The 27,612-nt window shown below is 45.9% G+C and overlaps 1 protein-coding gene across 5 annotated transcripts; it reads left to right on the top strand.

Moving 5' to 3' along the window:
• Window positions 1-27,442, top strand: Cartpt (CART prepropeptide). Of its 5 annotated transcripts, none has more exons than XM_087617109.1 (6): window positions 1-200; window positions 15,116-15,350; window positions 16,934-17,127; window positions 25,398-25,600; window positions 26,029-26,112; window positions 26,909-27,442. In XM_087617109.1, exons 4-6 carry the CDS (start codon window positions 25,442-25,444, stop codon window positions 27,014-27,016), a joined length of 351 nt encoding a protein of 116 aa, XP_087473235.1. In that variant the 5' UTR covers window positions 1-200; window positions 15,116-15,350; window positions 16,934-17,127; window positions 25,398-25,441; the 3' UTR covers window positions 27,017-27,442.
• Window positions 27,443-27,612: the final 170 nt, after the last annotated feature.

Here is a 27,612-nt window from a genome sequence, read left to right as displayed (position 1 = left end):
GCAGAAGACCTAAGGTCAGGCGGGTAGCAGGAGGCCCTCAGGGGCCAACGCTGTGTGCTTGCTGCCTTTTCTCACACACTGGGTAGCATGCCTGCCGTCAGCAGAGTTGGCTATGAGTGGCTCTGTCTCTCTCCAACTCTTGTCTAGAGTAGGGATCCCAGCCGGCTCCATCCTGTCACCTCCTATGGCCCAGACACCAGGTATGTCAGGGACAAGAGCTTAGCTTCGTTGTTTCTATAGAAGGAACTGGAGTCCTGCCTTGATCAAGTCAAGGGTTAAGTTTCTGAAGCATAGGCAGGGGGGTTAGAGGTTGAAATGCTATTCCAAGGGCCAGGTACTTACTTGGGGGATGACTGATCATTTTAAAGTTGAATTGTGTGTGTGTGTGTGTGTGTGTGTGTGTGTGTGTAGATATATAGATATGGAAATATAAATATAGATATATAAATACAGATATATAGATATAGATATGTTTTCTTTTCAAGTAGGTAAAATATTAGAGAGAACAGTTAAATCTGAGCTATTACCTCCTCCCTCTCTTTTCTTATGAGACCCTCTTAGGTCTTAGAAATTCTCCAGCATGAGACATTTCTATAGTAACACAATAGATTATTAGAATCATACACACTTTCAAGGTTCACATATAAACTATCTTGGGATGATTAGAATCTATACACGCTTTCAAGGTTCACATATACACTATCTCACACAAAATCCTGTATCCCACGGTTTCCTGGGCCACTATATTTGACACTATATCCGTGTTCCTTGAGATCCCTTCTGGGCTGATTTTAGAGCTTGAATCCCAGCCATGGCATCGCTCATCCTTTTTGCCGTGCAACTTTGGGAAAAGTTCGTCTCTCCGCCCTGATATCTTACCTTCTCCACCTGTGAAAGGTGGATTCCAATACGTCTGTGTTGTCGGGAGGATCTATTGCGTTGAAGCACACAAAGTATGCCGGGGAGTGCCTGACACTCGGTAACTGCCGTGTGTTGTTAGTAAATGCCCCTAGCTGGTCATCTCTGTGGCAAAGGCTGAGTTGTTTATGCTCATCGATGATGTATATTTCTAGGGGGTAGCCTGGGAACCCTAGCTTTAAAACAGAGGCATGGCCGGTTACTTTGCTGTGAGTGCTTGGCGTTTGCTGCCTTCATTGACGTCACTACCTTTAACCCTTGTATAGTATTCTGTCATATACATTCCTTAGGGGTAGGAATTTAGGCTGTCTTCCATATTTTTGTCACCAAGGACAACTCTTAGACCTTCATCCGTAATCGTGACTCTTTGTATACACGAGGAGTGTGGAGTTGCCGGGCTGAGGTTCTCTCAGGCCTGTCGAAACCAAAGCAGTATGCCCTTCTCCCACTTACGGAGTCACATGCAGAAACAATCATTTCCGAGGTTGGTGATGATCCGTAGCTAATGGAGAAATTCCTCAGATGTTCTCTGTCCCTAAGAGAGAACAGTCATTCTGAGGGGCCTTCGGTAAGGGAGGCATTAACCACTCTTCCCCCTCTGTAAATGAATCCATGCGGAACATTTAGCCACATTCGAGGAACACAAAAACAGGAAAGAAAAAAAGATTTATAGTGATGTTGTCAACACCAAGTTTTTATTCCATTCAAAAAAGACTTTTAAAGTTATTTTTTTTTAAATTTATTCAATGAGCATTTAATCACAGACCTTTGTGGCAGACTCAGGGAGCGGTGATTTGTGGGGGTAAGATGCTTGGGGACAGTATTTCTTTTTCAATCTGACATAGCAAGTCTTCTTAGTGAGCCAAAAACCATTTAATTGTCTGTATCAGAGAATGTCGGGAGTTATGGGATGGGGGGGCAGGGTTTTAGAAAAGCAGTGGAATGTTTCAAAATGTCACATTACCAGAGGAACTGTAGAGGAGAGGAACAGTCAGTGAAGGAAACTATCACTGGGGGTGGGGGTGGGGGTGGGGTGGAGCAGGAGAGACAATACCATCCTGGCTGAAAGGTCCCAGGCTCAGTACCCAAGAGCAAGGACATCCGTCCCCTCAAGTAGAGACTAAATCCATGTCTGGACGCCACCTGACTCACCCAGACCATTCTCAGCTTTCTACAGTCTGAAGAAAGGCACCTAGAAGGCAGGTCTAGTCCATTCCTTCTGCAGGCAGCCTCTGGGGGTCCCGAGGGCAGCACCTGAGTCACTTGAACTCCTGGGTACCTTTACTTCACCTGCTGAGGCTGAGGCTGAGGCTGAGGCTGAGGCTGGAGGATACGTACAAATCCTCTTCTCTTGACCCTTCTTTCTGCCCACCCCATTCTTCCAGATGCACTGCTATGGGATGTGGGACCACTGCCTGTGGTGTCCTTGGAACCAGTGGGCTCTGGAACTGGCTTTCCTGGCTTTGAAGTCCCAGCCAGAGTTCCCTTTTCTGCCTTTGAGAAGATGCGAGAGGATGTTAGCATCATGGTGTAGGGAAGGGCTTGGCAGTGAGCTGAGTTCTGACTCTGTGGGACAGGAGCATTTCCATCAGATCGCAGAGGAAGGAGGGACAGTGGCCCATCTTCTACCCTGTTTCATTCAACCCTTAACCCTAATCTTAACCTTGATCCCTAAGGTCTTTAAACTAATTTAAGAGACACATAGGCGCTCCCAACAGAAGGGAAGTCAGAGGGACCACACAATGCCCAGAGCATCTCTTGGGAAGCACGGTGTCTAGGAACAGCAGGATGTTAGACTCCTAACTCTTCATTCCCAAGTTGTCAGACTCTGACTCCGGGCTGCTCAGCGTTGCTCTGAACCACTGGACTCTTCAACCTTAGGACTAGGCTCTCTCCTGTGTGCTCAGTGACATTTGGGAAGTGACCTTCGGTGACCTTAGGACCAGCCAGTCAGTTGACGCAAAGGAGAATGGTAAAGAAATGTGCCTCGAAGGCACACTAAAGGCAAAGGCAAAGGAACTGTGCTTTTTAATTTTCATAAAGCATTTTAAGCAAGGCACAAGAGGATGGGCATTTTGTTCTGTGACCCAGTTATGATGAGGTCTAAGGACTCTGTTCTGCTTCCCATGCTTTCCTTGCCCATTCTGTACCCAGAATCCTCTTGTAGTCCCCACTGTGATTGAGACAATTCACTACTAGCAACAGGCAGGAACTGGATTGCTGCACTGGCAGACATATTCCCCACAGGACTTCTCTGTTTCGATTGCTGTATATTTTAGTTTCAAATACGTCATTTAGAAAATAAAGGAGAGAAAGAAGATGGTGACAGACTAATAGGAAATACTGTAAATACAAATTCCAAGCCATGGGTGAAAGGCACAGCTGTTACCACAAGGAATAAAGGAGATGGCTTACTCTGGAGCAATGTTTGAATAGATCTGCCCTAATACCATGTTCCAGTCCCATATTCTGTGCATTAATCTTTGTATGGAAACAGGACAAGGAAGGTCATAAAACCCCACGGTTTTCAAATACAAGATCATAGAGTGAAGAGGCAGGAGCATAACAGCTCATCTCTAGAACAGTTTCGACTAGTGCTTTTGAGTCAGCATAGCATGTGTGCGGCCCTGGGAGCAATGCACACACACACTCATACATACACACAGCCACACACACACACAGGCACATACACACATGCATGCGTACATGCACATGCACAGACTCAACATACACACAGCCACACACATGCATTCACACACGCTCACACACATACACATACTCACACACACTCACACACATATACACATTCACACACATGCACATGTGAGTGCACATATACACATTCTCATACAAACATGTACTCACACACATACACATTCATACACACACACACTCTCTCTCTCACACACACACACCACACACACATACACACACACACACACACACACACAAAGACAGAGAGACAGAGAGAGAGACTGATTGACTGATCTGTTATCTCTCAAGTAGGTTAAAATGGTTGCCTATTAACTTCATGGACATCCAATAGCCACACTGTAACTGTTGGTGTGTGGATGGTCACACACGTATTACCTTTGGATATTCAGAAGCGCTGTAAGTATTTTGTCCTTTCTTTAGTCTTAATAGAATTTCTAACCTGACATTAACACTTACTTTGATCCCAGCATTGTATAAAAAGGCTTCTATGAATCATACATAATTCTGACTGTCAAAGGTTGATTCTTGCCTAAATTTGCTAAATTCATTTTGCATTTTGACATTTAAATAATTGCTAGATGCTTGCCTTTCCTCTCGAGTTCAGCTCTGGGGTCATTAAGAATCTGGTGCACCTGGTGAGGTAAAAGCGCTTGCCACACAAGTCTGCAGACCGAGTTCAATCTCAAGATCCCACATTAAGGTGGAAGAGGAAGGCTAACTCCATAGTTATCCTCTGCCTTTCAATATAGCACAAGTGTGTCTTCTCATACAACACACACACACACACACACCATACAGACACACACCACACACACACCACACACACACCGCACACACACCGCACACCCCCCCAACATACACACCACACACAGAGACAAACATACATACACCACACACACACCACACACAGACACACACACACCACACACACACCACACACACATACACACACATACACACATCACACACACACACCACACACAGAGACAAACATACATACACCACACACACACACCACACACACACCACACACACACACACACACCACACACATACACACACACCACACACACACCACACACAGACACACACACACCACACACATATACACACACACACACACACACCACACACACATACACACACACATACACACATCACACACACACACACACACACGCACACACACACACACACGCACACACACACGCACATACATGGTCCTGCCAACGTTTTACCATAGAAAGGAGAGAGGGCTCATGAGTGCCTATGGACAGTTAATGGTGGCTCAGTGAAGGAATGATGTCATTCTCTTTGGTGGCATGGCCACTGCTAAGTTGCCCAGACTGTAGTAAATAGCCTCCTGTCCTTACTCTGCACACAGCAAAGTCGCTGGTTGATGCACACACAAAGACATGGAGGGAGGAGGAGGATTTGTTGGGAAGAAGGAGTTCAGCAGGAGAGGGGTGTGCACACACACATACGTTCACGTGTACCTCCCATGTGCATACAGAAGCACGTGCACATAAAAAGATAGTGGAATTAACCGCCAAAGCAGCAGCTATTAAAATGTGAGTATGTGTGTGCGGATTAGGTGTTTTTTGTCAGCTTGACACGGCTAGAGTCATCTGGGAGGAGGAAACCACACCTGAGAAATGCCACCACCAGCTCAGCCTGCAGGCGAGTCTGTGGGAGCACTTTCTTGGACATAGACTGAGGTGAGAGGGCCACCCTGGGGTAAGATAAGAAAGCAAACCGATCAACCCTAGGGGAAGAAGCCAGTAGGCAGCATTCTTTTGTGGTCCTGCCTCTGCTCCTGTTTGAGATGCTGTCCTGACTTCCCTCGATGATAGACTGAGATCTGAATGTGTAATCTCCCCCCCAAGTTGCCTTTGGCCATGGTGTTTATCACAGCGGTAGAAACTAAACTAGGACAATCTGTACCTTATATTCCTGTTACAGATATTTAGGAGAAGGATCTGCGGACAGTGCCCGATACCTACTAGATATTTGTTAAGTGAATATGCTGTTATTAGAAGCCTATGTTAGGTTATATTAAAAGCGTTCATTAGACTCCTTTCTGTCTATGGAGCTTTGAAAGGAAGCTTTTTTTTCAAAGTGCAATTCTTTGGGACTCGATAAACATAGGATGACTAATGCTGAGGACTCTGAATGAGTCAAAGCCATCATCAGGCACCTCACTTGGTGGGAGGCTCTGACTGGGGCCATTTGGTGCCACTTGAGGAGGTACAGAGAGTGGTCTGGAAGTCTGAGTTCTAATGATCCTTCTCTTAGAACTTGCTGCTCTCACGGGTCCTGATTAGGTGGACATGGTGGCTGCTGTGGTAAGACTCTCTGGATGAGGTGGGGCTCTTGGGGGCTGGAGAGTGGCACGTTTAAAGTTGTCTTTCCCCTGGTTTACTCAATAACCTGTCACAGGGAAAACTGACAGAGCCACGTGGCAAAAGACTCAGGCCTTAAATGGATGGAACTGGAAAATATCATCCTGAGTGAGGTAACCCAATCACAGAAAAACACACATGGTGTGCACTCATTGATAAGTGGCTATTAGCCCAAATGCTTGAATTACCCTAGATGCCTAGAACAAATGAAACTCAAGACGGATGATCAAAATGTGAATGCTTCACTCCTTCTTTAAAAGGGGAACAAGAATACCCTTGGGAGGGAATAGGGAGGCAAAGTTTAGAACAGAGGCAGAAGGAACACCCATTCAGAGCCTGCCCCACATGTGGCCCATACATATACAACCACCCAATTAGATAAGATGGATGAAGCAAAGAAGTGCAGACCGACAGGAACCAGATGTAGATCTCTCCTGAGAGACATAGCAATACAGCAAATGCATAGGCAAATGACAGCAGCAAACCACCGAACTGAGAACAGGAGCCCTGTTGAAGAAATCAGAGAAAGGACTGAAAGAGCTTGAAGGGGCTCGAGACCCCATACGAACAACAATGCCAAGCAACCAGAGCTTCCAGGGACTAAGCCACTACCTAAAGACTATACATGGACTGACCCTGGACTCTGACCTCATAGGTAGCAATGAATAGCCTAGTAAGAGCACTAGTGGAAGGGGAAGCCCTTGGTCCTGCCAAGACTGAATTCCCAGTGAACGTGATTGTTGGGGGGAGGGTGATAATGGGAGAAGGATGGGGAGGGGAACACCATATAGAGGGGGAGAGGGAGGGGTTAGGGGGATGTTGGCCCAGAAACCGGGAAGGGGAATAACAGTCAAAATGTAAATAAGAAATACTCAAGTTAATAAAGATAAAAAAAATTAAAAAAAAAAGACTCAGGCCTTTCCATTCATGAGTGGTCTGACTGTGCCACCATTCTGAACCTTTGTTTCTTCATTGAAAACATGTGAACAATCCCTTGAAATGATAAGTGCCTTAAGCTGGGCCTGGTGGTGCCCATAGGAGACAGAGGTAGGAGAACAGTAAATTTGAGGCCAACCTGGATTGGTATCACAAGTTCAAGACCAGCCTGGAACACATAATGAAACTCTGTCTCACAAAATAACAACCAAAGAGTAAGGACTGGATTAGTAGTAACTCACTGTTCTGAGTTATACAGCAGGGTTCTGCCTAGGTCTGTGTGTGTGTCTGTGAGAGAGTGTGTGTGTGTGTGTGTGTGTGTGTGTGTGTATGTGTGTGTGTGTATGTGTGCCTATGTGTTGACTATGTATGTGACTGCATGTGCAAGTGTGTGAGTGTATGTGCATGAATGTGTCTATGTTTATGTTCATGAGTGTGTGTGTGTCTGTAAGTGTATGTGTGTCTATGTGTGTATGTGTTAGTGTGTATATATACGTGTGAGACTATATGTGTTGAGTATATGTGCATAAGAGGGTGTGTGTGTGTGTGTGTGTGTGTGTGTGTGTGTGTGTGTTTTGCTCCCAGGGCTGCACACATGCTATGCTGACTCAGAAGCACTGAGTCTGAGCTGTTCTAGATGAGCTGTTAGGCTCCTGCCTCTTGACTCTACAATGGTAAAAGCTTTTCCCCATTTCTTTAATGCCATGTATTTTAGAGCTACGGTTTCCCAAGCGGATGGCTCTCGAAAGGAGGAAGCCGTCTGACAGCAATGCCTGGGCTGAGTTCAGGGAAACGATCCTTGAGATGCAATCAGTGGATGCCAGCAAGGCCATTCAGCTCCATCTGGATGATCCCCGTAAAATAGGTCTCAGCCAATTCATCCTAGAGCATCAAACCAGAGCCTCCTGGATCTTAGGGCAAAGCTCTACCTGTGCTGTATTGGAAGTCCAGTGCTTATGATGTCACCCAGCCCTCCACAGCCACTCACTGACCCTGTCCACAGCTCTGGTCCCACTCAGAATCCTGGTGGCACTGGCAATGCCCTCACTGGGTCTGACTTGCTGTGGGCTTAGGCAGGTGGCCCAGGGTGAAGCCAAACATCGGCCCCCTTGGGAAACGATGTGGGGATGAGGTACCAGGATAAATCCTAATCTATCCCTGCCATATTCTTGGGCAAGCGTGTGGCACTGCATCTGGACCTCTAGGTGTGCACTTGCAGGCAGGTAGGATGTGGGTGAGGGATGGAGAGGACTGGACCATTTCTTCTGCTCAAGACCACATTTGTGGGTTTTCTTCAGAGTACAGAGAAGCTAGAACACAGCTCCAGAGGAGCCTTGAGATACTGTTGAATGGGTCTGGGATTTGTGGGACGAGGGTGACGACAGGTTTAGCTTGGCTGCAGGTAGCACAGCTCTAGTACAAGAGGAGGGGGCCTGAGTCTGCCTTCCCAAGGCTGAGCTGCGGCTCATTCTGCTCTGGAACTGGCCAAGTCTGGCCAGATCTTTGCCTCCATTAAGTTTACAGCCTGCGGAGGAATACCAACATTAAAAGTAAGCAAGTGAATCAATTGTAGAAGGATAAAGATATAGAAAATAAAACATGGCTCTAAAAACAAAAATACAGATATAAAAATGAATTAGTTCTGAAGGAACAAAGACTAACAAAGGGCAAAGGGTTAGGGCCTCTGGAGAAAGCTCTTAGAGATGACATCAGGCTAAAAGCCTAGAAAGAGCTGGGAATGGGTTGGAATAAGATGAGCAGAGGCCTAGCACCTGGGAGATGCTCGAGAAATCCTTGAAGTAAAGAGGAGGGGTCAGCCCACCCTGATCCTGTAGGCCAGTGAGGGAGTGCATCTCACATGCAAAGGGAGGCACCAGCGGAATTCGAGGAGACACTGAAAAACTCAGTGCATGCTCCCAAAAGACTCGTATGGCTGGAAGTTGTGGCACATGCCTGTTATGCCAGCACACAGGAGGCTAAGGCAGGAAGACTGAAACTGGACAGGCGTGAGAGGCTAGCATGAGACATGTATTGAGTTCCAGGTCACTCTAAGCTACATAGCAAGGAACGGTCAGTCACACACACAAAACCATCCATATGTGAAGAAACAGGATGTGAAGAGCCTAGAGTGTGGTGTATTTCATATTTTTCCATTCAAATTACCTTTATTATTTGTGCATGTGTGTATGCGCGTGTGTGCGACTGTTGGGCATGCAGATGTTATAACACGCGGAGGTTAGGGGACAACTGGAGGGAGTCAGTTCTCTCCTTTCACTATGGGGACTCGGTGATCAAACTCAGGTCAACAAGCTTTAGGACAGGTGCCTTTACCTGCCGAGCCACCTCACTGGCTCCTTTTAATAGTTCTGTTTATGGTGCCTTTCCCATTGCCCTATCTCCTTATAAGACTCAGAAGTGTATCCATTACTTAAAGGCAAGGTGTTTGTAATTCTCCATCAGCAGCCCTGAGGTACAAGGTCCAATAAGGGGCTGTTCATTAGAGAAATAATACAAAGTGTTCAAGGAAAGGGCTACAGGGCCTGAGCCTTATAGTATCAGTCTACTGAGTTGCATTGGAGCATAAAAGCTCTCTGTTTCAAAATAAACAGTTGTGCTCACTCTACTCCCGGGCCAGCGGACCTCAGCCAGAGATGGCCCAGAGACATGTTAAATGGGGTGCAGTGATTTTCCCAAGATGAGAAATGTGACCTCTTAGTGGGCAGTGGATCCTAGAAACAATATAGGACTGTATCAAGAGCCTGGGAGGGGACCAGGGAGATGGGTCTGTGGGTAGAGTGCTTGAAACACTACATGAGGACTGGAGTTTGGATTCCCAGAATCCACATAAAAAAGCCAGGCCGGTGTAGCAGCTGCCTGTAATCTTGACACTCAGAAGGCAGAGACCAGGGAGCTCCAAAGCAGCTGACTAGCTGAACTGCATGGCGCTGAGGAGCTCCGTGTTCAGCAGGAGACTCCAACTCAGTGTAGGCAGTGGAGAGCAAAGGAGGAAGACTCCTGGCGTCAGTTTTGGGTGTCCACACACATGAACTAGCACGTACTTGTGGATGTGCATGTACAGTACAAAGAAAGGGGGATGGAGGGAGGGGAGAGGGAGAGTCTAGGAGAAAAGGCCTTGGGGAGACATTTCTGTATATGAAGAAAATTAAGAAAAATAAAAGAATCCCATTGGGTTTCTTCCCTAGGAGTAATCCTGTCAGGCAGCTGCTCGAGGAAGGATGGTTACAATTTTCCGTATCTTTATGTGCTGAGTGGCAGGTGGTGGTGGGTGGTTACTTGAGGTCTGTGGACTGGTGACGAGAACTTAGAGGGCAGCAGGGATCACAGAGTGCCTCACTGTAAAGACGGGCAGAGAAAGAGCCGTGACTGGAGGTAGCATTTGCTACCTTTACCACAAATACCCTGAAGCACTATGTCGGCTGTGGCAGACAGGCACCCGGGATTAGTGATTCCATTAGATAGTTGTAGGACCCCTCAAACTGCGAGGATTCTGAGAGGCTTTAAGCAAATTGCCAAGCGAAGATGACCTTTGGGTTTTCTGAAGCATAGTCTACGTATCTTCCTTGTCCCTCATTGTACATGGTAGCCCATTTTATGGATGTGGAGTCTGAGGCTCCAGAGGGTTTACCCAGTGCCATGAAATGGGTAAGGTCCTGACTTCAATGGCTGTGATCAATAATGCATCCCATGCTGTCCTCGGATGCCACACCATTCTCTATTGCTCCGAAGTCTTATTTCTCTGAGACAAGGTCTCTTGCTGAACAAGAATTTCCTCGTTTGGACAAGGTTGGTTGGCCAGTGAGTTCCAGGAATCATCTTATGTCCACCCGCAGTGCTGAGGGTAGAGGCATAAGCAAGACAACTCAGCATTTTCACATGGGTGCTAGGACCTTGCACTCAAGTCCTCAATGGCCCAACAGGGGTTATTTGGGGGGACTGCTTAGATATCCCCTTCCTTTTGCTTTTTTGGAGGAGGGGATTCTTTAAAGTTCTAGACCTTGGGCCAGGACCCTAAGTAGTTGTGGTGAAGCTTCTACAATTGATTCGCCTATCTCAGTCATGGGGCTATGACTCCATCCTCCCTGAAACCGAAGTCCTTGGAAGACCAATGAAAGTCCATGCAAAAGAGAATTTGAGACTTGGCCCCAAGGCCCCCATTGCTGTGACTCTGGGGCTAGTGGGGCACCGAATTTGCCAGACACCAAGGCCAGCTCTGCAGATGTGGTCATTCTTTCCTTGATCTTTCGGTTTTCGTAGGTCAGAGGGTCTCCCAGGGTTTCCTGGGACCGGGTGTTGGAAATGAGGTGAACCAAGGCTGTGCTTCTCGCCTTCTAAGAGTGTCACGTCTGATGTCCACATTCTAAAAACTGTAAAGTTTCACATAAAAATCCACATTTCTGTCATCTTTGGAGTAGCCCATGTCTTAGCTCTCTCCTCTGTTGGTTCTGGACCCCCTCATCTTCGCTGCCCTTGCTGGCGTCCGGTGGCTTCTGAGTTTGTATATAACCCCTACGGTAAAAGGAAGCTAACTGACCCAAATGCCCAGCCAGTGTTTCCTGGGTCATGCTTACTGAGAAAGAAAACAAAAACAAGCAAACAACGTCCCCCAAACCCTTCAGCTTCCATCCAGGAACCTTCTTAGCTACCCCTCCTTCCCTGGGTTCCGCCCTGCGCCAAGTAGGTCAGGATTTGTAAGGATGGGGCCCGAATCGCTATTTTTTGAAAAGGTTCCCAGGCAGTTTTACTCTGTAGCCAAATTAGGATCTTCCACTTTAGGGTTTCCCCAAAATAGCACTCCTGGCTTCGGACCTTGCAGGAGCTCTTCGTGAAACCACTGCTACTGAGTCTCCTCGCACCCCATTCCCATTGTTCGCATGCAGCTGAACCTTTCTCCCTTTCCTGTCTGGGCCCGTAGCACCAAGACGCATGTTTATAGAGTTCTAGGTGGGGAGAGAGTAGATGCAAAAGGTGCACATTTCCTTTGAAATACTGCGAGAGTGTCAGAATTCCTCTGTTACAAACTGGAGGATTTTTTTTTTTCAGGAAATGCGTAACGCTGTTTAGAAGCTATTTACTGTTTTGCCCATGTTCTTCCTTCAGGAACAAAAACACACACTGTGAAATAAAGCGAACGTGACAGCTTCATTTGAAGTCTTTCTTTTTTTCATTCCTAGAGAAGAAATTTTGTTAGTGCCGTGGGCAACGCTAGACTACCAGTCTATGCCACTGGACGGGACACCAAGCAAAGGCCATGTCTACCAGCAATGCCTTCAACCAGGGCCACCCTGGCCAAGAGTGCAGATGGCAGGGAATGATATTTGTACTCGAGCATAAAGCCCTGTGAAGGTCCACAGCTGTGTCTCCTTGGGCGTCTGTCCTCAGTCAGGCATGACAGGGTACATGTCACACAGGCTGTGATCTTTTCTCTTCCTCCAACGGTAGCCCTTGAAAGGGCTCTCCTGACTATCCAGGAAGTTGATCTCTGATGGGCAATCATAGTCCCAAACTGAAGACCTTCCACATAAAATGGCCAGCTCTGTTTAATGCTCAGAAAGTGGATGTTCTCACTGAGAAATGCAACCTGACGAACCCCGGAGAACAACTTAGAATTCCAAGCATCAGAGAGGTTCTTGGTCACTAGGAAGTATTTCTTACAGTACTTAAAGGGACTCTAGTTGTCCTGAGCATGGTCCATATGACTCTGGCTGCCCTTGCCCTTCTCTCTCATTCCCTCTGCCTTGCTAAAACCGTTATATCACATTCCTGAAGCAAGCCACCAAAGTCTGTTCCCTGTTTGGCAAAGCCCCCTCCTGAGGCTGACCACCCATGTCTGAGTATTGAAGTATTTAAGTCCAACCATCAAAAACCCCCTTTGGCTCACCTATAATTAACATACCCAATTAAAATTAAACACCTCATCCTAACACGGGACTTCTCCTTCCACCTTTATACAAACCACCATTTTCCTATGGACCACGCCTGTCTCTTCTCTATGCAGAGACAGGTCCTTTGCTCCACTCTGAGACAAACGTCCTTCTCCCTTGCCCCTTTCTCCCTTCTCCCTTGTCCTTCTCCCCTTCTCTATCTTCCTCTGTCCCCTGTCTTTGCCTTTCGTTCCCTGCCCCCCCTCTCTAAGGCAAAGAAAGATCCTCCTTTGTGCTGAGAACTTGGTCTTGGGGGTCCTTTCAGTACTGGTTTTATAAAATTCAAGATTTGTTTTCTCTTTATTTTTGGCTCCTTCCATTTTTAATCATTCTACAGAAGACAAAATAAAATACAAGGCTGATGCAGAGTTTAAAACCATTCAGTTTGGGATAAAATGCTTCTTCTGCAGGCATGAGGGCTGGAGTTCTATTCCTGGTACCCACATGAAAAATGGGGTTTAGTGATTTGCTCGTAATCCCAGACCTGGGGAGGATTAGTGGGTTCACTAGTTTAGCCAAATTGTTGGACCCCGGTTTCTAGAGACTTCTGAGGATGAACATTCAAGGTTGACCTCTGACTCCCAAATCTAGTATATATATGGAGAAAGAGGGGGGAGGGAGGAAGGGAAGAAGGGAGGGGGGGAGAGAGAGAGGGAGAGGGAGAGGGAGAGGGAGAGAGAGAGAGAGAGAGAGAGAGAGAGAGAGAGAGAGAGAGAGAGAGAGAGAGATATGCTCCTACTCACACATGAGCAGGTACATATACCCATACATATAACACTCCTGCCCCTGTCCCACACACAGTCAGAAAACGACAACAACTTGGTTTTCAGACAAACTAGACCCAACCATTTTTGGGTTTGCTTCAGACCTGGGCCCAGTTGCTTAAATGATCTGTGGAATTATTAATTCAAAGTAAGTAGAAGTAAGCCATTCATCAGGATTTGCTGACTTACCATTATTTGGAGGCATGGCTTCATGACATGATAGGTTTGGAAAAACCATCAGGGTATGTTCATGACTAATTACTTAAATGTGGGGATTATGGATTGGCTGTGGGACTCTTTGTATTTTTCAAGAGAAGTGTATTAAAATCCCAGAGAAATTTGGCCTTTGAGACCTTCGAAGGGCAACGTGTGCTTACCCGAGGACCCCTCACGAGATGACCAGACAATCTTCATGAGCAGTGGTGTTTATCCAGGGTGTTACAGCAGTCAGCTTATAGCAAAATCACTTGGGGCAGCATTTCAACCTGTGCAAAAGTGGGACTCCTCTCCTCCACAGAGATCCTGGTGCCCCACGTTTTGGGACTGGAGCAGAGCCTATTGTAGTCTGTCCCACAGAATTCCCATCTGACACTGGTGCTTCTACTCTATGCTAGGAGCTATTTTCTGAGGGTGAGTCTAAGCGTTGTTTCTCCTGGGCTCACATTTGATGCACAGTGTACTGGGGGCCTGTAGTCCTAGATAGTGTCATCTGTAGATCTAGATTGGAGATGAGTGTGTCTTGCATTACTTTTTGATATGGGGTGGGGATGTGGGGGGGGGGGGCTAAAGAAAGAAGCCTCATCTTGGCCTGTGCTCTGCCAACGGCACCTCTCTTCTCTGCTCAAAGAATTCCACCCATCGAGTCCTGTAACACAACTTACTTGTTAAATGATGACTTGCCGTTTTGATTGTGCCAGCTTGAAGAGCTTGCCTCCTCCGCACCTTTAATTCACTCACTGTCTTGATGATTTATTTAATTCAATTAATGATCGATGACCTCACTTCTGTTGCAGATGAATGCAATTTGTCTTGTATTGCTGTTTAATTTTTCACTTACTTGTCTCGTGGAAATAACAGTGCCCTGGGGGTTATTTCTAACCGTGCACCCCAGACAAAGTGTTCAACCCTCTTGGATTTCAAAGCTTCACTCAGAAAATCTCACCTTTCACTTTCTTGCCATTGGGGTTTAGTTCCCTACGAGATTCTCGTTGACTTATTGTAGTTTTCTTGGGACAGTCATTGTGGTGGGTAGTTTACTATATGTGGTAAGGGTCCCCAGGACACCTGTTTCCCACTTTTGTATATCCCTGACCCTTGAGTATAGGGTGAGCCCGGTGGATAGGACACGGGGAAAGTGATGCGTAATTAATTTGGAAGTGTGTGACTTTGCCTTGCTGATTTTTCCCCAATCTCTTCTTACACATCTGCTCCTACGCAGAAAACTCCCTAGAGTGGACAAGAGAATGACTCAAGAGCCTCCAAGTGACTGATGCTCAAGTCGTCAATGTCTGATAACAAGGGGTGGGAGTGGCTCCAGCTGAGCCATGCGGTAACCAAGACCCCATCAATGCCTTGTGATTGAAGTCTGTGCCCCTAGACTGTGTTATGACAGTGACTTCACAACACAGCCTGCAGAAGATTGGCTAAGCCACGGCATGATTTAAGACCCACAGGTATGCAAAGACACAAAAGGTGTGTTGTTTAAGCCGCTGAGTTTGTAAGGCAGCTAGTCAGTCAACAACAGACAATTAATATTATCTATGAGATGGGTCGACAGGTACATGTCTCCTAGTGTTGGTCAGATTAAATTATTCTGCAAGAACAATTGCCCCCCCCCCAAATCTCAGTGCCTTAAATCCCCCAAAGTTTATTCCTTACTCATACTACACACCCATCGATAGTTGGTTACAGCTTAGCATTTTTACTCTGTCATACTGCAGAAGTTTCCCATATCCACAATATCACAGATACATGCTGGAAGGGAAAGGGAAAGGCCGCTGCAGTATATTCTTTAGCCTTGGAAACATCTCCACTGAAGGACGTTTCACACACATTCTGAACTGTCGTGTGAATAATGCCCAACCACAGCTGTACTTTGCATTTTGAACAAGTATATAACACGGGAAGTTATGAAAGAATAAATAGTAAATAACAGAGATAAAAACGACAAATAGAGAGAAAAGCATGCTCACCTCAGGCACTCACAACACCCAGCAGAAATGACTTGGAATGGCCTGGTTGCGAGAACACCATCGAATTATGAGGTTTCAAACACACTGTACAAATCAACTGGGGAAACTGAGGCAGTCAGCTGGAGTCTCCAGCTGAACTTTCTCTCCCTGGACAAGCTTCCCATGGCTGAACTTCATCTTCTAGATCCCCCTGCAGACACTTTTATATCATGGGATAAACAAAGGCCTCTGTTGGAATCAGTTTACCTTCTAGCTGTTCTCATCAACGCCGTGTTGTTCCTCTCTGGCTGTTTCGCTGTTCTCGCCCTGATCTATGTCAGATAGTTATAGGGAACAGCCCATCCCTGGACAAGGGGTCTTAGAGGAAACTTTGAGACAAACATACTTGGGTGCAAAATGGTGAGGGGAGGGTCACGAACTTGCTTCTCAGCGAGCTCAAACAATCCATGACATTTTACTGATATGGTGGGCATTACAATATGAGTGTATTTTCATGGCCAAAGCTAGTTCAGAGGAGTTGAATGGGATCACCAAAATCTAATCTCCCCAAGGGAAGCTATGAGGCATCAAGCCTGTTGTACTATATACTCGTGCACTGGATCAGAGGCATGTTGTCACTGACTACCATGATGTACAGAGAAGAGATGGGCCAGTTCATTTCATAAGGGTAGATGTAGAGGTCTCAGAACCTAAGAGAGGAGTGTACAACTGAAAAGCTAGCTTTCCTAAAGAAGGGTGAAAAGTTCAGAGGGCCCAAGGCAATAAGAGAAATGGAGGTTTTACCGTCCCCATGATCCTCACGATCACCTACCTACCATGGGACGAAAATGGCATTCTTATGTCAGTGGCATCTTCAAGACACATCCCCTGCTACCCCTGCCGATTGGTTGGTTTGCTTCCCCTAAGCTCTTTAAGCTTCTTCTGTATAGAAGGAATAATCCTATTCATAAAGTTAGACAGGGGTTTCCAACTGTCGCACAGCAATAAATTAGTAGGAGAGAAGATACGTTAAGGACCTCGGGCAAGCCTACGGTTATCCCAGTGCCCATCTTCTCCAATTCCAGTCTAATCTCACCTTCCTTGAGGATAAGCACAACCCCCGAGGGCATCCTGAACACGCAAGAGGAGCCGACGGAATGGTTGCTGTTCTTCAACATTCATCAGCCTGGCTTTAGAGGGTCTAGCTTGGTGAGACGTGCTGAGACAGGAAACCTACACATTTGTCTACAGAGTGGCTGTCAGGACCCTTCTTAAGCAGGTAAGTCAAGGCAGCACGATGAACCCATTGATGAAACCCGAACTGCACTAAACTGCTGATGTGCACCAGACATAAGCCAAGGCCCAGATCCCCTGAAATGAAGGCTGATGACCCCCCCTTTCCTATAAAACATACTTTTGCCTGCAGGCCCTGTGTGATCTTTGCATCCTGCCAGATGGTTTTTGGTTTCTCTTGAGGTTATAGCTTATGTCAAAAGCAATAGACTTCATTTAGATGAGTTCTGAAGGAAGCATGGGAGAGCCCCAGAACTGTGGCTTTTAACACTGACCTCAGATGCCTCTGAAGTCTACCTAGCAGAGGAAGAGCTTCTGTTGGGACCATCAGAATAGTCTGGGGTTTGCTGGTCAAGGGTCATCTTGTGCTGGATTTCTTCCCATATTGTACCATGGGGAATGTGAGATGGGCTAGGACAGAGTTCAGATGTAGGCCCAGTGTCTGTGAAGCCCCCTGCCCCACAGAAGAAGAGTGTATGTGGGGGGGTGGAATAGAAGGTTGGAAGGGGGCTGGAGTTATTACTTTTTAGCGACACAGCAATTTGTGCCTTTGGGGGAAATATTTCAATCTTAAAACTGAGATGAACTTAGTTATCACAGGGACTGCTAAGGGAAGCTATCATCATCTGTGTTCCAGAAACCTTGCTTTGGAAATTGGCTAGCCGTTAAACAATTTTAGCTCTCTTTCTACACATCTTTCCTGATGGAAGGTCGATAATGCCATTTCTAAATAGCGAAACGGCAGTGCTTCTGAGCTGCCTGCGTCTTACCTACCTATGTCCTCTCTGCCTTCAAGAACCTCCTTATCTAGCAAGTGAGTTAGACATACAGTTGCATGATGTGATATACGAACTGTGTTGATAAATTTCTACTCGGACATCTCCACCATTGCCGAGGCAGACCAGTAGCGTCGTGGAGCAGTAGATAAGGAAGAATTCAGGAACGATGTGTCTTGACATCTTTTTTTTTAAGTGTTCAAAGTAGACAGCAGGTACACGAGAGACACGGGCAGGATGCACACTAAGGCTGACACGCATGGTAGCTATGCTTGTGTGGCAGTATTCGTTCATGTCAACACTGAACTTCTTCTTTTTTTTTTTTTTTTTTTTTTGGTTCTTTTTTTTCAGAGCTGGGGACCGAACCCAGGGCCTTGCGCTTCCTAGGTAAGCGCTCTACCACTGAGCTAAATCCCCAGCAACACTGAACTTCTAAGCCCCCTTTTCTTTGCTGAGATCACCTGACTAGTTTGAGCACATGAATGGGAGGTAAAATTGAAAACCCAGGGTCAGTGAGATGATCCAGTAAGTAAAAGCACCATGCCTTTACCATCAGATTTGAGGGCCCACATGGTGGAAGGAATCTACTTGTCCTTTGACACCCAAAATCCTCACTTTGGGGGAGACACACTCTATCTATCTATCTATCTATCTATCTATCTATCTATCTATCTATCTATCTATCTATCTATCATCTATCTATCTAGTTTTTTTAATGCAAATAATCACTTCTGAGCCCATTCTAGCTTATCCAAGACTGCTCAGAGTTTTCCTGAGACTCTCAAAACAAACCAACCACCTTAGAGATGCTGGGATCTTCTGTCACTGGGGATTCTTACATGACCACAATGAAGAGAACAGCCCATCGGCTCTTGGGACACATGCCAGTCATCCAACTGAACATGTATTTGCATTTTTTCCAAATCACTGAGATTTAAATATTCTTTTTTAAAGTTGTATTTTTTTTTTAGCAGGATGACATAATCTGTTTCTCAAATTGATTGCAAAATTGGCTGATGGCCCATCCTTACATCCAACAGGACCTACTTCCTGAGGCAAAACTTTTAGGTGAAATCACTCGCTTTTAGTGTTAGTGTTTGATGAACAGAGTCCTTTGACTTGCCCATGCTCCTGCTTCCGGCTCACCGGCTCTAAGTTTAGGCTCTTTGCTTCTCTGGACCTTCTGTTTTGTCCCTGTTTCTTCGAAAGCCTCATTTCCCAGCACATTTCTCCCTGTCTTGTGTGTCCATGTACCACACTGTGGCAATCTAACACACTCATCGTGTCCTCAGATGTCCTGCCTTCATGACATCTGTGGTCGTTACTTCTCTATTGCTGTGTTAAAACATGACCGAGGCAACTTATAGAAGGGAGGATTCACAGGGGCTTATGATTCCAGAGGGACAGGAGTCCATGATGATCATGGCAAGCAGGCAGGCAGGCAGACAGACATGACACGGCAAGAGCAGCTGAGAGCTCACATCATAATCTACATACGTAAACAGACAGCATAGTATGAGTGGCACAAATATTTTGAAACCTCAAACCCATCTCTCTTCCCAAAAAGTCACACCTCCTAATCCTTCCCAAACAGTTCCACCAAGCGGGGACCAAGTATTCAAACATATGAGCCATTCTTATTCAAACCACCACACCTAAGCTGTCCTGCCTTTTGACCTCAAAGTACCAGAATGGGAAGTTTGCTTTTGTTGAAAAAATTTTCACCTTTCAAGACCCAGAAACTTGTCTATAGGATTCTTTTTTTTTTCATAAAACATTTCACAGATAACTAGAGATAACTTTCCCTGAGCTTCCCTTTCTTACTTAGGGGGCCCCCAAACCCCCATCAGTAAGATGATATAGGTGTTCATGTATATACCACACTCAGCGATCCTCAAGATCAAAAGTTGGCCTGGAACATCTTTTCAGTCTTCACAATACATAGCAGTCCTTTGTGCATATGGGATACCAGGATACAGAATCTTCCAAATGAAACCCTTTGCGTTGAAAGCTTAAAGTGGTTTGCATTAAAGTTCCAGTTTTCCCGACTTTGCCTTTTCAAAAGTGTCTGTAAAACATACATTTGCTCCACACCTCCAATACGTCCAAAGGCTCCAAGAGTCTTTTATTTGTGCTACTGGTGGTCACTGTCTGGGATGGGTTTCCAGTTTCTTAGCCTCTTATGCAAAGGTTTGAAGTAAGGGCTCCTACAGAGTTTCAAAAGCAGCAGGGTAACTTTATTCAAATCAAAGCAATACAACAGCAATACAACTGTCAAAAGTGACCACAGACCACAAACCAAATGGAGTCCCAGACCAAGTAGAGGCCCAAACCAAGTCCTAGGCTACTAAACAACTCCATATGCGTGTCTTCCTCGCGTACAGATTATTTTCTTCCAGACAGCGATACAGATGTTTAGACAGAGCATAGAAAACAAGGGTTCCTTTGGAAAGCTACGAATCGAGGGTTAGTAAGTAGAAGATGAATGTCAATAACAATGAGTCTGTGCTGGCAGCAGGGGAAGTGAGAAGCTGACGGTGGGTGCTACCTTAGAGTGTACACGAGGAGAACAAAGTGGTGCTTGACTTGGAGGAAATGAAGCTGATTCAAGGGAAGACAAAGGGCTTGATATTTAAAGATGTTTAAGAAGTTAGTGAGATAACACGTTGCTGCTGAGTAGAACATGGTTGGGAGGATGGGTAGAGAGGGTCAACAGCTAACAGGATAGTCTGACATTTGAACAGTAGGGCAACCTAATGGGCTGGTGATATCCTGAGTTGTACGGGAGGAGGCAATATTCAAAATTTAAAGGAGAGAAATATAGGAGCTTGAGGGTTAGGGGGAGCCATAATCCCCATGTTTTGTTCTGCCATGACCTTCTTATTTCATCTTTCAACCTCTCGAGACTGTGGGGGCTCTCATTTAGTAATACCAATTAGTCTATAAATTTTCACCTTTTAAAAAGAATAAAAACTAAGGTAGTCTCTGTTTCCATTAGAACATTAGAAAAGGGATGTGTGCACAGCCCAAACTAAGACACAGATCCATCAGTGTGTTATTATTTATTTTTTATTTTAAAAGGTTCAAAACTATAAGAGACAGATAGGACTAAGAAGTGTCTCCTCATGTGAAAGGTTTTCCTCGGAAAGCAGCGTGTCCCAAGAGCCTCTCAACAAAGCTAGCTTCCTGGCTCTCTGCTGATGAGATTTTTGTACTTGAGGCTCCGGGAGCAGCTAAGAGAAGTCAGCCCCTGCCAAATCTCTCTAGACATAGGCCGCTTACTGCTTTTCTTTTGCGAGGTGACCTGTTTTCTTTTTCTATATTTGTGGTGAGGAATAGTGATTAATTCCAATGATCACATTTAAAATTGTTTAATAGACAAAGAACTACAAGCAACCAAGAATAAGAGTGGGAAAAAAGAATCTTCGCCCAGGGATGAGCCCCTTAAAATTGATTCTCCAATACCAAAATGGTCAACCCTACAATCATATACCTACAAACAACATTATGTAGCCTAGGCAGGTGGTTTTTATATATTTAGGCATGTGTAACTATAATAACTAAAGGAAAGGAAGATAGTGCTTCAGGAGGGAGCTAAAGGGGGCTTGGGGGAAGAGAAGAGGGAAATGATATATTTTAGAAATATTATAGTTATATATAGAAAGATAAAGATATATTAGATATATTTTAATTAAAAAAAGAAATCTTTTTTTACCTTAGTCCACAAAGATTTCCTTCTAGAAATGATTTTTCTAGGAGCGTTATAGTCATAGTTCTTAAATTTAGGTCTACAGTCTATTTCAAGTTAGTTTTTAATGTATGAGGTGGTGAATGAATGAGGTTAATTTATTTTATACACATCTTAGTTTGCTCCAGCACAGTTTAGACCCTATTTTTCTCCTCTTTGGATTACTTTGAGCTGGGAAAGGGATTGGCTTATTATAGGATCCAGTGTGGCCTGAATACAGTGAGGGAGAAAGGGGGTGTTGAGTGTGGATGCTGTGGAAGAAGGTAGGGGCCAAGTCATAAACAGACTTACGAGCCTTGGTAAGAAAACTGCATTTCATTCTAAAAAAAAAATTAATTGCTTCAAGGATTTTAAGCAGGACATTGCATGATTCAGTTAACCTCTTTTAAATATAAAGATGTGTTTGATGCGTGTTTTAGCGAATCCAATAAATTCACTCTGATACTTGCCATGTAATAGTAAAAGAGTTCATTTGTTATTGTTATGTGTTCGCATATATATTATGTGTGTTGGGTACATGTGCCATAATGTGTCAGAGGACAATGTTGTGCAGTCATTTTCTTTCATCTTTCTATAGGTTTCAGGGATTGAATTCAGGTCCCCAGGCTTTCTTGGTGCATGCCTTTACCTGCTGAAGCATGCAGCTAGCTCTAGTTATTAATACCTTTGGGTATCAAAGTCATCAAAGAGCAGTGAAAATATATAAGCTGTCCTGATGGCATGATGCAGAACATCTCATCCTTTGTTCCTTCTCTAGTTAAGCCAACATAAATGTGTTGTTTTTTTTGGGGGGGGGACATTGCCCAAGATTTACTGCACAAGACTTCTTCAAGATACTCTAGAGTGGAGGTTTTCAACCAGTAGATTATGACCCCCCGGGGATCGAATGATTCTTTCACAGGAGTCACCTGAGACCATCGGAAAGTAGATATTTACATCACAATTCACAACTAACATAACTACAGTTATGAAGTAGCAATAGAATAACTTTGTGGTTGGAGGTCACCTCAACATAAGAAACTGTATTAAACGGTCACAGCCTGATGGAGGCTGATTACCACTGCCCTAGAGGGTCATTCTGATCAAGAAGTAGAAGACACCTTGGCGTGGAAATGACCCAGATGTGCCCGACTTGCTTTGCAGGGTGATTCAAGACTCCTTTTCCTGACGGTTCAACTACATGTGGTGTTTTTCTTACATGAGGACGAGGACACCAACTGAGAATCATCAGGACTTGAATTTTCGAGTTGCTCTCCTAATATAAATGGTGCAAATGGAAGCTATAGCTTGTACTTAGGGACACAATTGGAGAGATAGCCTTGCACTGGGAGTGTTCACATCCCTGTGAAGGATGGGCTACACAGTTGCTTGGGGTTATTTCTCTTCTGAAATGTAGATCGCTCTTGAGATCACTGGAGACTTTGTGCAGTGAGTGCCATTGAATCTGCGTAAAGTTTAAACAGTTACATGAGCTTTTGTTGAAATTTCATGCAGATTAAAAGGCATCCGTGAAAAGCAGACCTTGGGGATACCTTAGTTAGGGTCTTATTACTGTGAACAGACACCATGACTAAGGCAACTCATAAGGACAACATTTAATTGGGGCCAGCTTACAGGTTCAGGGTTAGTCCATTATCATCAAGGCGGGAGCATACATGGTACAGGAGAAGCCAAGGGTTCTACATCTTCATCTGAAGGCTGCTAAGAGAAGACCGACTTCCAGGCAGCTAGGACAGGGCTCTTAAAGCCCAGGCCCACAGGGACACATCTACTCTAACAAGGCCATACCTCCCAATAGTGCCACTCCCAGAGCCAGGCATATTCAAAGCCCCACAGGGGAGGTGTTAGAGACATAGTTTCAGGTTGGGCTCAACCCCAGAGAGAAATATTATGTGTGTGCTATTTATCAGAAGAGAGCCTACTTTCTTGAATTTCACCCAAGTACACCTTTGAGTGATCACTAAAGACCTGAATAATGGAGGAAACCGGATACACATATTCCGTATTAACTATTTTAATAATCCACATCATGTGTTAATCAGTAAGGCTGTAGGAGAAGAAACTGAAGTATGACTCAGACCGAGTAGCCATGGGAAATTGACGAGTTGAGACTTCTGTCACAAGAAACAGTGAGACATTTAAAGACATAGGAAGACATTTCCAGGCAAAGCAGGAAAATACTGACTTATCGGAGGACCAAGAAGGTCAACCAGAGTGGACTGGCAGACCTTGTGGCCAGGGGCTGAGATGCAGATAATGCAGAAGCCAGTAGTGTCTTTTTTAGGATATGGTACTATGGCCGGTGGTGGACTGTGGACTACAGAAAGGCAAGAGAAGAGGGTGGGGATGAAGCACCAGACAGCTTGCTTCACCATTGTCCAGGACTGGGGTGTGGCGAAGGGACTGGGGCAGAATGGATTTATTCAGGATCTGTTGAGGGGAAGAGAGTGTGATGAAAGGAGCCAGTTCATAAGCAGGTGGAATCCATTCTGGGTCCACGTGTGAAAGCACCACATCCACGGGGTATAAGGTCCTTAATTTTATAACACCACTATCGTGTGCTTTCCCAAACCAGAAGACTTGGCTCACCTTGGCTTCTGATCTCTTGAGATCTTTCCAGAAGCAGGGAGCTGCATTTTTCACAGTGGGAAGGGTGAGTTCTGTGGGTGGTTAAGTTTGCCCTGAATTCAAGTTGAGACAGGGCACACACAGTCTTTGGATGGCTTCGCAGTTCTAGGGGAAGGGACCAGGAGGCTTAGCGTTTATTATGGCACGGGTAAAGAACTTCATGCACGAGAGCTGTCATTCTGCCTTCTGGTATACAATCTTTCAACTTCAGTTTTACAAGACAAAGGTGGGGCATTCAGAGAGGTTCTTTAAAACCATGCTATTACTTTAGTTTTAGTTATCCAAATATGTGCATCTGTGTGCATACGAGTACAGGAACCTGCTGCGTTAAGAACTAAAGCTTGGGTTTTTGTAAAAACAGTATGTGCTCTTAATCATTGAGCCATCTATCAGCCCCTCAGAAAGGTTAACTTCGCTCTAAGGTACAGACTTTGGAAATGATTAGACCAGGACTGGCTCTTTGGAATGATTAGAACCACGTCTGGTTCTCTGGCTCCCATTCGGTTGGATTACTTTCCTCTTCCGGTTATTAAGACCTCACAGCCTCTACAGAGCCCTCGGTGCAGAGAACGTGATTTCCCTTTGTCTAGTATGCAGATTGTCTCCCTCGCTCCCTAGCTTGCCTAGAATCGGGCTCAGCAAGTGAGCCTGCTAGAGTCAACTTATTCTTCTTGCTGCCACATCCGGGGCTTGAGGATGAGAGAGGCAAAGGAGAGAGTATGAGCAGAACTCTGGTGCATCTACCACCGTTAAGCTAGGGGAAGCAACTCTTCTGCTTGTTCATTGCCCCGAAGGCATTTTCCATTTCATGGGCCCTCCCGCTCCATATCCCTCACCTTTTGCCCCTCAGTTTCAGCTCTGGCCCCTAGGGAAGCGTCCCTGGCTGCGGGGCTGACAACGTTTTGGGGGCAGGGGGTCTTGTTCTCTGTGCTCCAGCCCATCTGTGCGCGGAGCCTCATTCCCGGGCTCCCGGAGCCCGGCGGGCATTGACGTCAAACGGCAGCGGAGCGCTGCCTACAGACGGCTGACCCGGGCTCTTCTCCACACCCCCGTCCTTCTTCTCCCCCTCCCTTTTCCCGGCACCCGATTTCAACCGGCTATAAGAAGAGGGAGAGCGCAGTGCCCGAGCAGCGAGGAAGTCCAGCACCATGGAGAGCTCCCGCCTGCGGCTGCTACCCGTCCTGGGCGCCGCCCTACTGCTGCTGCTACCTTTGCTGGGTGCCGGTGCCCAGGAGGATGCCGAGCTGCAGCCCCGAGCCCTGGACATCTACTCTGCCGTGGATGATGCGTCCCATGAGAAGGAGCTGGTCAGTATTTCCCTCGCCTCGGGTTTGCCCTGGGCTGCCACGGGACCCTTGCTTTGCGTGCGTCCCTCTCCACCCCAGTCCCATCCCAGAAGGCAGAGACCCTGACTGGATTTAAAAAAAAATAGTCTGGGTACCCTCTGCCAGACAAAGATATTTGAGTTCATGGGCTGCGGGCTGCCTGTCGAGCGAATCCCTAGTTGTGGCCAGTCTGGGCACTGTGCGCCTTGAAGGCTCTAGAAGATGAGGTCAGGACTAGGGACTTTGCCTGCCAGACTTCCTCTCCACCAGTATCTTCTCCCCTTTGTCCCCCGAGTCCCGCTACCCCGCGGTTGTATTTCCCGGGCTCCTTATAACTGGGCTGAAAGTGAGCACCTGCGCTGGGCTCGCAGCCAAGGCGGCAACTTCGGGCTCCCGGCGCTGTGTTGCAGATTGAAGCGCTGCAGGAAGTCCTGAAGAAGCTCAAGAGTAAACGCATTCCGATCTATGAGAAGAAGTACGGCCAAGTCCCCATGGTAAGGCTCTGGGTCCTCTTCCCTTACTTTGGCAGGAGAAAAGATTGCCTAGAATCTAACACAGGGTCTTTACTCTAGCAGGTGGCTGAACAGCTAGGTGATTCATTATATCTAGAATGTCCCCTTTGCTTCTGCCCTCGCCCCTTGCTCCTTGGTCTCTAAGAACAAGAGAGAACAGGCTATGTAGGGCCAGAAAACAGTCTTGTGATCTGAGTGGGAGTACTTCCTGAAACATGTCAGATGGGCGAGCCCTTGAATCTATTCAGTTCTAATTCCTCCTAGAGCAGGACGAGATTTTTCTCTTTTTCTTTATTTGTATCATTTTGCTGTTGTTTTGTTTCTTAAATTCTGTGGTTAAAAAGTTTCCAGGACGCACACGTGTGAGCGCGTGCATGCGCACACACACACACACACACACACACACACACACACACACACACACACACCACTTCTGTTTTTCTTCTTTGGGCAAGGAAATGGGAAAGTAGAAAACAAGGGTTATGAGAAAATACATTGTATATTTCTTAGATGCAAGGATCTGGGTGATTTTCCCCCTCTTTAGATAACAAGAAAAGAAAGCCGAAGATGTGGTCCCTCCCCAAAGGCAGAAGAACGTAGAAGGGGAGCAATCCTTTAAGTTTCTTCCTTTAAATATCCTCTTTCTGAAATTCTAAGCCCGAGGCTCCCTGGGCTTCGGATCTGACGCTTTGACCTGAGCCGAGGGTAGTGGTCTGGTCCTCTCTCCCATGAGGACGCTCCTTTGGGACCCCAGTAACCATCCTTGTGTTGTTGACAGTGTGACGCTGGAGAGCAGTGCGCAGTGCGGAAAGGGGCCAGGATCGGGAAGCTGTGTGACTGTCCCCGAGGAACTTCCTGCAATTCTTTCCTCTTGAAGTGCTTGTGAAGGGGTGACAGCCTCCTTCGGTTCCCATATTTCCTCTTTCCCCTAAAGGAGCGCTCTTTTGTCCCTGGAGCCGCTTTAACAACAATAAAGTTTGCGTTCCCCCCAGAGAGTGGATGGGCTCTTTCCCTGCTGCTTCAAAATAAAAGATTTGACGTTATTGTGTGAAGGACAATACCTTGAATGGTGTTGGTATGTGTGCAAAGTATTCTTCTCTCGTTTTATCCACCTGACACATTCTTGTGACCTTTCTGGGAAGAAGAGGGACTTTCGCTTTAAAACTGTATTTTTGTATGTGGCGGGTCACAATGAAGATTAGACCTAGTTAATTTTGGCAGATGACATCATAACCCGGAAAACAAATCACCCCAAAGCAACACAAATGGAAGCGTGTGCAAATTACACCCAATAAAGCATTTTTGATAATTGCTCACAGTGCATGGCTTTTTCTACCTGAGTAATTTAACTAGGAATAAAGGGATTAATCATGCTGTTGTTTTCAAAGAGAAATACTTTAAAAATAGCTGTCTATTGGGAGAGCAGCACCTCAGCTCCAAGGAGTTTTGATCATTAATTAGGAGTGTGCTATACTGGCTTCA

This window comes from Rattus norvegicus, chromosome 2 (assembly GCF_021556685.1).
Source record: "Rattus norvegicus strain SHRSP/BbbUtx chromosome 2, alternate assembly SHRSP_T2T, whole genome shotgun sequence".
Classification (NCBI taxonomy): Eukaryota; Metazoa; Chordata; class Mammalia; order Rodentia; family Muridae; genus Rattus; species Rattus norvegicus.
This window is presented reverse-complemented; position numbering and strand designations above follow the sequence as displayed.